Below are 12,141 nucleotides of genomic sequence, written 5' to 3' on the forward strand. Positions count from 1 at the left end.
ACTGTTGTAAAACAGGACTGACCTCGGTATTGGGGGGAGACTGAGAATGATGGGTACAATAATGTATACTGCATTGAAACAGATGAGGGAGAAAACTGTTTAAAAGTGATATGTGATTAAATATTTTTGTCATGACAGGAGTCCAGAGCAAAGGCTGCATAGTGGAGTGGACCTGGGAGGAGGGATTGTAAAACAGTGAAAGAATTTTTCTTTTACTTTTCCAAGAGGGTAGTGTACTAGGGGGGAGGGTTGGGAGGGGAGAAAAGTGCAACAATGAATGACTGGAAATACAAAATCTCTGTAAATTTTCATTGAAATGAATAATAACTTTTAAAAAAAGAACCACAAAAAAAAGAGAGAGATGCAAATCAAAACCACAATGAGATGCCATCTCACTCCAGTAGCAGTGGCAAAGTTTAACAAGACAGAAAGTAATAAATGTTGGAGAGGATGTGGTGAGATAGGAACTCTTTCACATTGTTGTGGGATTGTACAATGGTACAACCACTCTGGAAAGCAGTTTGGCACTTCCTCAAAAAGCTGAACACAGAAATTCCATGAGACCACTATTTCATTGCTTGGAATACACCCTAAGAAAATGACAACTGAAGCTCAAATGGAAGCTTGTACACAAATGTCCACAGTGACATTATTCACCATGGCGAGACTATGGAAACAGCCCAGATGTGCAACCATAAATGAATGGATTAAGAAGTTGTGGTACATTCATACAATAGAATACTACACATCACACAGGAACAATGATTTTGAAAATTACAACCTAACTTGGGAGGGGCTGGAGAGCATTATGCTGAGTGAACTAACTCAGTTCCACAAGGACAAATACTGTATTAAACCATTATTAAAGAATGAGTATGAGGATCCAAGACAGGGGGGAGAGAGGGTGGAAATAGATGGGTGTGGATGAAGGAGGGGGTTAGGGTATTAATCATAGAGTTGCACCTTTTGATGGGTGGGTAAGGTGAAGGAAATAGGAAGGATCTTTTGTGAAAAACAATGTATTCAAATTTTGTAAATAAATCAGAACAAAAATAAATAAACAAACAAAATACTATATAACATGGAAGGGGCTATAGAGCATTATACTGAGTGAACTCATTCAGTCTCATTAAGGGCAAATACTGCATAAGACCATTACAGTAAAAATAGAAGGATAACTAGTAAGATGTGTATGAAAGTCCAAGAGAGGAAAGGGAGAGAACAGAGGGACTGAACAGGGGAAGAGAGGTAAATTACAGGGTCCAGAAGGAATTAGAAAAGATCCAGGGGGGACCTGAAAAGACCAGGTGACAGTGGACACAGATCAATGGTGATTAATTTTATAAAATACAGTATGTGGGAACAATGGTATTCACAATGTGAATGAAGAAATGTGTGAAACACAATGTCTATGAATGAAACACAATGTAAATGACTTATGTATTCAAACCAATATAAAAGTTTTAAAACAGGTAAGGAAAAGAAAAAGATAATATGTGCAAAATATTGACTTATCCAGGAAGCATCAAAGGAAGATGGAAGGAATACAGAGTCACTATACCAAAAGAACTAGCTGATATAGAACTATTTCAGGAAGATGTATATATCAAGAACCAATAATAAAGGAGGAAATTCAAGCTGCTCTGAAGAAACTGGCAAAAAAATAAGGCCTCGGGAATTGATGGAATACTAATTGACATATTTCAACAAACAGATGCAGCCCTGGATGTGCTTACCATTTCCTGTGCCAAGAAATCTGGAGGACAGCTACCTGGTCCTAGATAATCCAATAGAATGTGGACAATGTCACAAATATCACATGAAAGCAAAATCTTGCTGAGGATGACCCCAGAAAATGACTAGACCAGTACATCGATAGAGAGCTACCAGAAATAGAAATTGTTTTTAAAAAGACTGTGGCACTAGGGATATCATTGCTGATGTCTGATGGACCATGGCTGAAATAGAAAGTACTAGAAGAATATGTATTTGTGTTTAATCAACTACGCAAAGGCATTTGACTGTGCAAATAACAAGAAATTGTGGCTAACATTGAGAAGAATGGGCATTCCAAAACACTTCATTGTGCTCATGCAAAACCTATACCTAGACCAAGAAACTCTTGTCTGAACAGAACAAATACTACATAATTAAAAATTAAGAAAGGAGGGTGCTCTGGTGGCCTAGTGGCAAGAAGCTGCACTGCAATCCTGATGGAGAAAAGACTGATGACAGAAGAATGGATGCCTCTGAGTTGTGGTGCTGGAGAAGAGTCTTGTGCTGGAGAAGAGTCTTGAACATACCATGGACCACCAAGAAATCAAATAGATCTGTCTTGTAGAGCAAGAAACCAAGTTTCTCTTTGGCGGCTAGGATTTTGAAGCTCCATCTCACATACTTTGGGTTTGTGACTGGAAGAGACCAGTCCTTAGAGAAGGACATCATGCTTGAAAGGGTGGAAGGACAGAGCTGGAGAGGAAGACCCTGGATGAGATGTATTTATACAGTAATTGGGGTAATAAGGGTAGGTAAGTCAGAGTCAGTGAGACTGGCTCAGGACAGTGCAGGCTTCAGAGCTGTTGTACATAGGGTCGCTATGAGTTACAGGCAACTTGACAGCACGTAACAACAACAACAGATCCAAAGCTAACAGTCTTTGCACCAGCAGTCAAGAAATCAAAAGATTAGTTGCTCTGGGAAAATCTGCTGTCAAAGACCTCTCTTGTTTACTTAAAAACAACTATGTCAATCTAGAGACCAAGGTGCACCTTATCTAGGCCATGGTTTTCTCAATTGCTTGCTATGCATCTGGGAGCTGGACAGTGACTAAGGAACATAAAAGAAGAATCGATGCCTTTGAGTTGTGATGCTGGGAAGTGTACTGAACATACAATAGACTGCCAAGAGAACAAGCAAGTCTGTCATGGAGAGGGTGAAACCAATTTGTTTCTTGGAGGCAAGGATTTTGAAGCTCCATTTCACATACTGTGGGTATGTTGCCAGGAAGGACCAGTCCTTGAAGAAGTACATCTTTCTTGGAAGGGTTCAGGGTCAGCAAAAAAGAGAAAGATCCTGGATGAGATGGATTGACATAGCGACTATGGCAATGGGGTGAAGTGTGTCAAGAGACAGTGAGGTTGGCTTAGGATAGGGCAAGGTTCAGAGTAGTTGTACAAAGGGTAGCTAGGAGTCCTACTCAACCAGAAGGCATATAACAACAATACCACTAATTTATATAATATTGTTTTAAATATTAAAAATAGAACAGTTGATGAAACAAAGTTGTCATCAGGGACCAGTGAAAGAGACACAATTTTTGTTAGGTGATGCCTCACTGAAGTTGCTTTTTATGCATGCCATTTCATTTCTGACAACTTTCAATATTCTTAGATTTATACTTTGCACATTCCATGTTCCAATTATTAAGGAATGCTTGCAGTTGTTTCCCCTCATTTTGAGTCTTGCCAGTAAATGAAGGTGGCTTTACTTCATCTGTGGCACTAAGGTGGACTCTAGTTCTTCCCAAGTCACATTTTGAGTGCTTTCTAACCTGAGAGGTTCATCTTCTGGTATTACATCCAATAATGTTGTGCTGCAGAAAGGGAAGACTTGGAGCACTTACTCTAGATGATCAAAGACTATAGCCTTCAATATGGGTTACATCTCAATATAAAGAAAATAAAAATATTCACTACTGGTGAGATCATGATAGATGGAGAGAAGACTGAAGTTTTCCTTTTACTTGGATCTACAATCCATTCTCATGGTAGGAATAATCAAGAACTCAAAAGATATGTTGTGCAAAGAAACAAAATAAACAATCAAACAAGCATTGGGGAAATCTATCAAGAACTGCTCTAAAATTTGAAAGAGCAAGCATGACAGTTTAAAGCTAAGGTGTGCCTGATCCAGATCATGATATTTTAAATTGTTTCCAATGTATCTGAGAGTTGGACAATGAATAAGGATGACAGAAGAATAGTTGTCTTTGAATAATAGTGTTGATGAAGAGCATTGAATATTCCATGGACTGCCAAAAGAACAAGAAAAAAATCTTTCTCAGGGAAGTGCAACCAGAGTGTGCCTTAAAGACAAGAGTGCTCTCACTTTGCAGGAAGAAGCGGTTTTTGGAGAGAGACATGATGCTGGGAAAGTTTGAGGATCAGCAAAAGGGAGGCAGACCCTCAGCAAGATGGATTGACAAAATGACTACAACGACGGGGTTGAGCAGGGCAGAGAGCATGAGGATAGGGTAACATTCGGATCCATGTTCACATGGTCCTTTTGAGTTGTAGTCAACTTGATGGCATCTAACAACAATTATAAATGCATGAGTGCTCATTTTTCCAAGCCATGTGCCAAGTGCTTTAGTGAACCATCTTATTTAATTCACATGGAAGTTACAGAGATGGTTCTGATGAAGACAAGCCTGGGGCCTTGTGAGTCATGGTCTCACTTTTTCTTCAAAGCTATGGCCAGTTGAGTGACAGCCGTGTCTGTGGCTTAATATTATACAGCTGCGCTGCAACCCCAAAGGCATGTGGTTCGAAGCCTCTTCACTGATCGAACCGTGGGAAATCTCTTCCCACGCGATTTACTGTCTCTGAAAACCCCCTAGTGGGTCAGCTATGAGTCGGTTCCCACTCGATGGCACAAAACAACACAGGCTTCAAAGGCTGCTTGGGATGCATGAGAAGGTCTGAGGCTTAAAGAGGCTGAGGCATACAGGCATGGTCACTCAGAAGAGTAGACACGAAGTCAGTAATGTCCGCTCAGCTGAATGGAGATACTTGGAAAGAGGGAAACCATAGGTACTCGCTTTCTTTCTCAGTCGCCCCTCTGTCTCCACCTCCTCTGGCAACACCGCCCGGACCTTCTCATGTACTCCATAAGGAGGCTGTTCCTTTTGTCCCCACTTGGAGGCTTCACTTCGGTTTGAAAGATGAGAATCCCTGAGTAGGAGTTGCGGTTTGACTCCAGCCGCGCTCCTTTGGCCGAGACACCCGCAGTGCAGGGGGCCGCCTCTCCACCTCACATCCACTCCCCCTTCAGCTAGCGACCACTTGGTCTGAGCCGCCTGCATTCTCTGTGTGCGGGGCCCGCCCGCACTGCGGGGGAGAGGCCGGGAGCCGCCCACGCCGCGCTTCGCGCCAGGCAACGCCGTCTCCCTGGGACACACGCCGGCTTCGCAGCGCGCAGAAGCCGGGCGGGCGACCATGGCGCGGCGGGTCGGGAGGTAGCCTCGCCGCTTAGAAGACCGCAAGGGTCGCCATGGCCCGGCGGCGGCGCCGTGCCTGCATCGCGCTCTTCCTGGTGCTGCTCTTTGCCTTCGGCACCCTCATGGGCTTGCGCACGCTCAAGGCTCCGGACGGACTCCCGGCTCTGGGCCCCGGCCAGGAGCTGGCTCCCTTTGAGAGGCGCCCGGGGGGGCCCCCCGCGCCCGCCGCTCGGGCCCCGGCTGCCCCCGCCGCACAGCCGCCGCCGCCCCCGCCCCGGACGGCAGGCCCGGACAGCGCCCCGGAACCGGCCCCTGCGGAGGCCAAACCCGCCCCCGGGCAGAGCCTGCGGGTCTACTCGGACCTGCACGCCTTTTACTACTCATGGTACGGGAGCCCGCGGCGCGAGGGCCACTACATTCACTGGGACCATGTCATGGTGCCGCACTGGGACCCCAAGATCTCAGCCAGCTACCCCCGTGGCCGCCACATCCCCCCAGACGACTTAGGCTCCAGCTTTTATCCGGAGCTGGGGCCCTACAGCTCCCGGGACCCCGACGTGCTGCGGGAGCACATGACCCAGCTCAAGGAAGCTGCTATCGGTGAGTTCCCCTGCCTTGCCTGTCTGCGTTCCCACATCTCACCTGCTGCCTTGTTGCTTGTCACTTTCTCTTCTCTTGTTCTGAGCCCAATCAATATTTGACACCATCCCCAGCTTCTTGTATTCGGACTTCTGACCCTGCGTTAACTCCACGGACCTTCCAAAAGGCAGAGCTGCGGGGAGAACCAGTAGAAGGAGTGTGGACCAGAACTGTCCTCAACAGCTAGGAGAGAAAGGCAGCATCTTCTTGCATGTCGGACTTTTAGTTTGGGAAATGGAATTGAGACTTGGGTGTCCCGACCTCTCAGGAGTCTGGGATACAAAGGAGTAGCACCTGGGCTGGTCTCCACCTTCAAATCAGGTGAGGGTAGAGGAGCAGCTCTTTTTTGGTTGCAGAAGGGAGTTTGTCCACGTTACATGACAGCCTCTACTGTTTGTTGTGTGGATCCCAAGAGTTTTCAAGTAGCCTGGTGGCAGAGAAGTCCCTGAAAGCCTCCTTTACTGACTTTGGGATGGGGGTGGGCTTGAGGCTCAGTTGTTTAAATTGCCACTGAATTATGCTGGGTTTTGCAGTACGTTTTATCTGAAGATGGTTTGAGGGCAAAACCAACCAACCACTGGAGGTGAGAAAGAGATGGAAGATGTACAAAGTTAAATAAGAGCTGGAGCATCCCTCAGGAGGTTGCACTCTAGAGAGGCAGACAGTTCAGACAAATGCTACTTCCCACAAAAAAGCACTCTGATGAGCTCTGCTCAGGGTTCTTCTCCCCGCAGAACTTAAGACATGCTCCTCTGCTCTAGAGGGAGGACTGTGGTTTCCAGGAGGGTGTGCCATGGTCCACCCCTTTATTCTAGTAATGCACTGGGAAGTCCACCTTCTTCTTCCTGGCCTAGTGCACTGCTGTTCTTGTAGCAGCTAAACTTCAGCACCTCAGGCTTGGACAGCTCCGGGCGAGATGCTTGGAATCTGGTGAACCTGGCAGAAGTTTGCTCATGTTTTTCAGTAACCAACCTGCCTTTTGCTGTTGAAGGTGGTTTGTAAGAGAGAATAAACTCTTTTGGAGGGATACTCTGCCTCTGAAGTAGCTTGTTGTGTCTCAGGGGTCCTGGTCCTGTCTTGGTACCCACCTGGCATGGCAGACGATAACGGGGAACCCTCAGATGATCTGGTGCCTGCTATCTTGGACACCGCCCATCAGTACAACATCCAGGTAAGTCTCCAAGAGGTCATGTGCTCCCTAGCCCATCCTCAGGATGGCCCCTTTTCTGCCCACAGAATTAGTATTTACTCGTAAGTTCTTGGCAATAGCTCAGGAATGACAAATACCTAGCAAGTGTGGTGTTGGGGAGGGTCTTAGTGCCTGTCTCTTAAGGAATCCTAGTGGCATAGTGCATGTCTGATTGCTAATGAAAAGGTCAGTGGCTTTAATTTACCAACCACTCTTGACTGAGAGATGGAGAGCCTTCTCTTGTAAAGGTAACATCCTGGAAACCCAGAGGCAGGTTACTATTTGGAAGTGACTTGATGGCAGTGAGTTGGGCTTGTTTTTGGTGCTTGTGTCACTGTTATTTTCTGGAGCACTGGGAAGGAAAAACCAACCAACCAACCAAATATTAAAAGCAATTTTTATTAGTGATAGAAGTAGACTGGCAGAGATTAAAAGGCAAGAGTCAAATTGGTGAGCAAAATGAACTTCAGCCTTATTTCAGACTCACCTTCCCAGTGGGAAGGAGTACTGGGCCTCAAGGAGGGGAGGACACAGCACAGGCTTTTTTTTTTTCTTTTATTATTTTTATGTGAGTGTACCGTCAAATCAGATCTGACTGGTACAGGAGGAGATTGTCCCTCCTTCCCCGGCAGAGCATCTGGTGGATTCGAACCACGCGTCTCTGGGATTGTAGTGGCAGCTCCTTGCCACTAGCCCACCAGAGCTCCCCCAGCACAGGCTTTTGGCAGGTGGCTTCACTTTAAAGAGGAAGCACAGAGGTGAGTATGTATGCCCAGTTATTTTCCCAAATGTACAAGTTAAAGAAATCATGTCCCTCTTTTGCAATAAAGGGGGGAATTGAGAGCCCCATTTATTCCTGTCATTGACATTTTTAGCAGATAACATTTTCCTACTGATACAGCTTCAGCCTTTTTTTTCCATTGTTTCAGGCACTTGGAGCTGGCACATTGGTTGGAACCCATTAGCTATTTTGCAAAAATCCCCAAGAAGAGTTTGCAGACACCCTGCTGTGGGAGGTGGGCAAACATTTCAACTCCAAAGGCTAGGGCTTGGTGGTTTTAGCATGAAAGGCAACAGCTCTCTTTTTGTTCCCATCATTGCCAGGCCCCATCTTAAACTCAGACATTCATCTAAGCAGTGACTAGGGCATGAGCCTTACACATTAGTCTGTGGACATGTCAGGTGTGACCCTTGGACAGATACTTCCTGACCAGTTAACTCCTCTGTTTATGGCAGGTTGCCTTCCACATCCAGCCCTACAAGGGCCGGGATGACATCACTCTACATGACAACATCAAGTACATCATTGACACGTAAGGTGGCTCTGGGGGTTGGGTTTTGGTAGGGATCGAGATGGGGTGACAAGTTTGGAGGGGTAGGCCAAGAGACATAGGCCAGAACATTTGTGTTCTTGGCATCTGTTTTACAGTTCAGGTGGGGAGCTTAAAAGTCAGGCAACCTGGATTTTAACCTGTGACCAGAGGCAAGCCTCTTAACCACTGAGTCTTGTGAGTTACCTGAGTTAACATCTGTAGAGTGGCCTGAATGGTATCCAGTATATATCCTTCATTCAAAAAAATAGTTATTGAGTGCCTTCCAGGCACTGTCCCAGTTACTCAGAAAGAATAAGACTAGCAAAGTTCCCATTTCATAGGTTTTACATTCTACTGTTATACTGGGAGTGAAATAGAGCACAGTAAGCAAGCAGGAATAATCAAGCAGTTAGGTGTTCTGGTGGCACAATAGTTATGCACTTAGCTACTATCAAAAGTTCAGTAATTTGAGCCCACTCAGCAGCTTTAGGAGAGAAAGACCTGGTGGTCATCTTCTTGAAAGATTCTGGCCAAGAAAGCAGCCCTGTGGGGCAGTCCAATTCTGTCACACAGGGTTCCTACTGATTCAACAGCACTCAACAATTACAAAAAAAACAAGTAAAGCAGGGTGTTACTATGTTCCATGAAGGTATTTTAGATTAGGTAGTCAGGTGAACCTATCAGAGATGTCAGTTGAACTAATACATGAATGAAGAATAAGCTTTTGCAAAGATCTTTATGCACACAGAGGTAGAAAGTGGTTGGTTGACAATGGAATAGAAAGGCACTAGCAGAGACAGATGTAGGAATAGCGGGCGATCGAGCTGGAGTCAGATGATAAAAACTGAGATTTATGTACATTTCAAAAAAAGAATGGTTTATAGTGAGACAGTAAAGTAAGGTTGGAGACCAGTTAGGTAGCTATTATAGCATAGATGATGTTGGTGGTGGCTTGTCCCACGATAGGGAAGTGAGACACTAATTAATGTCATGTGTGTGAATGACACTACTGGAAGGGGAGAGGAACTAGGGCCAGCTACTTGCTTAGAGGCACGAGGAGTCCAACTCTGGACATTGGCTGGACCCTTATTTGTGCTGTTGCCAATAGGAGAGCTCACCATGGCAGCCCTACAGCTGTGCTGACTTTGTCCATCCTAGACTTCTAACTTGGGATATTCCTTCTCCTCAGGTATGGCTCCCATGGTGCATTTTACCGTTATAAGAACAGCATGGGTAAGAGCCTCCCACTCTTTTATATCTACGACTCATACCTGACTTCTCCTGAGGCTTGGGCTCATCTCCTGACACCAGGTGGGCCCCACTCAATTCGCAACACCCCCTATGATGGGGTCTTTATAGCGCTGCTGGTGGAGGAGGGGCACACACATGACATCCTGGCTGCTGGCTTTGATGGCATGTATACCTACTTTGCCTCCAATGGCTTCTCCTTTGGCTCTTCCCATCAGAACTGGAAAGCTGTAAAGAACTTTTGTGATGCCAACAATCTCATGTTCATTCCCAGTGTGGGGCCTGGCTACATTGATACCAGCATCCGGCCCTGGAATAATCACAATACGCGGAACAGGGTCAATGGCAAGTACTATGAGACAGCCCTACAAGCGGCCCTGACAGTGAGGCCTGAGATTGTCTCCATCACTTCTTTCAATGAGTGGCACGAGGGCACCCAGATTGAAAAGGCTATTCCCAAGAAGACCCCAACTCGCCTCTATTTGGACTACCTGCCTCACCAGCCCAGCCTGTACCTGGAGCTGACCCGCCGCTGGGCAGAGCACTTTATCAGAGAGAAAGAACAGTGGCTAATGTGAAGGAGTGGCAGAGGCATAAGGTCCCAGCTTCACTGGGACCAATGTGGGGCTCAGCTGAGAGGCTGTAGGCACTCACTTATCTCTTAAAAAGAAAGCAAACCTAGTAGGCGCCTTTAGAACAGAGCCTGTTCCTCAGGCAAGTGATGCTAGAGTTGTCTATGGTGACATGAAATGTGGTGGTCAAGAGGCAAGGTAGGGGCGACCAAGTGAGGGACCCAGGGCCTAGCTCCATGTCAATTAGGGCACTTCAAAATGATCCCTTCTAGCTTTGAGCTTCTGCAGAGGCTGGTACTGGATACTGGAGCCACCCACACACTACTCCTGAAATGGTGTCTGTGTTCTGGGCTAGCATGCACCCTGCTCCCTTCTGCCAGCCTGTGTCCTCTGCAGACCTCCTTTGAGCATCTCATCCAGCTTTTCTATGTTAGGGAAAATTACTTGAAATTTTCTAAAAGGGACATTCTAGATTTAAGCTCCATCCAATAGATTTCTATACCTAATTATCAGAAAATAATCCAGAGCATTCACATATTCACCACACACGAACTGAGCTCCTTACTATGTGGTAGGTGTTGGGGGGAACACATGACCAAGGAGCTTGCAGGATCCAGTTTTCCCTACTGAGTGTGGCCTTGTAGCTAGTGCCTGTAGCTAGCTAGCTAGCTGTTTTTCAGTTTTACCCAGAGTGCTAAGAGAACACCTCTGTGTTCTGGAGCCTCCATTTTCCCAGATGAACATTTAGCTCCAGGGAGACTAGGTTATCCTCTATCCATTCAGTGAACTCCACCATTGATTCAAGTGACCATTCATCCTAGTGAATGAGGCCCACTCACTAGAGCCATTTTCAGTGCTACTGTGACTTGTATTAATAAGAGGTGGTGGTCTCGTATTCCTTTTGTGCTCTCCAAGACCTCACTAATTCTGACCTCTCAGTCAGATTTCATTATAAATTGAAGTGTGGGCTGGGCTGGCTACATTATTAGCACAATGAAGAATGGGTTTGCTTTAAAATTTTACTAGTTTAAATAAGACTTCTAGAGGGAACTTTAAAAACCAGTATTTATTTACCAATAAACAAATATGCTAATTGCAGGGACCCTCATTACAGTGAACCTCTGCAATACCAGGGCAGGATTATTAAGCTCTACTTGAAGTGTATTGTTAACCACTGTTCTGAGAAGTTTATGGACTCAGCCAGAATTTTGTGACAAAGGAAAATCCCACTGGATGGATGGGCAGATCCAGCCATATTGCTTGTAGATTAATGGAACAAACCAGGGCAGGTGAATGGGCTGGATGCTGACCTGCAGTATTTTACAAAATGTTACCACACTGAGGTATACTTTTGCACACATAATTTGAAAATTATGAGGTGGAGAAAGCAAAAATTCTCACACTGATGAGGGCATTGTAACTTGATTCAGTTCTTGTGAAGGCTAATCTGTATCAAGAGCCATACAAATGTTCACCTATTTTGACCTAGTAATCTTACCCTATGGAAAGAACTCAAGAGAAAATAAACCACTGACAATGTTTAAGCAGCAGTATTGTTTCATATTAAAAACAAAATTCAAATGCCCACCAATAATTATGAACATTTGGTATACATAAAGATTGTTACGTATCAGATTTAAAAGAGAACTACAGGCTCTGGTAGCCTAGAGAGCTGTGCAGCTAGCCAGAGTAGGTACCTCTTTGGTGGTTCAAATCCACTAATGGATCTATGAGATAAAGATGGGCAACTGCTTCCAGTGTAATAATTTACAGCCTCTGAAAACTCATTGGAGTCAGCTATGACTGTCAGCATCACAGCAATGAATTTGAGTTTGGGGTTTATTAGGTATAAACCCAGCCCAAATACGCTCCCATCAAATCAGTTCTACTTCACAATAACCCTACAGGACAGAGGAGAACTGCTCTCATAATAAGGAAATCTCCCATTATTTCACTGGCTGG

General features: G+C 45.4%; 1 protein-coding gene across 1 annotated transcript; it reads left to right on the forward strand.

Moving 5' to 3' along the window:
- Positions 1–5,271: 5,271 nt before the first annotated feature.
- Positions 5,272–10,185, forward strand: MANEAL (mannosidase, endo-alpha-like). The gene is made up of 4 exons (XM_006886467.1): positions 5,272–5,818; positions 6,919–7,028; positions 8,283–8,359; positions 9,549–10,185. The coding sequence occupies exons 1-4, from the start codon at positions 5,272–5,274 to the stop codon at positions 10,183–10,185; spliced, it is 1,371 nt and encodes a 456-aa protein (XP_006886529.1).
- The last annotated feature ends 1,956 nt before the right edge of the window (positions 10,186–12,141 follow it).

This window comes from Elephantulus edwardii, unplaced genomic scaffold (assembly GCF_000299155.1).
Source record: "Elephantulus edwardii isolate Elephantulus edwardi_28Jun2011 unplaced genomic scaffold, EleEdw1.0 scaffold00049, whole genome shotgun sequence".
Classification (NCBI taxonomy): Eukaryota; Metazoa; Chordata; class Mammalia; order Macroscelidea; family Macroscelididae; genus Elephantulus; species Elephantulus edwardii.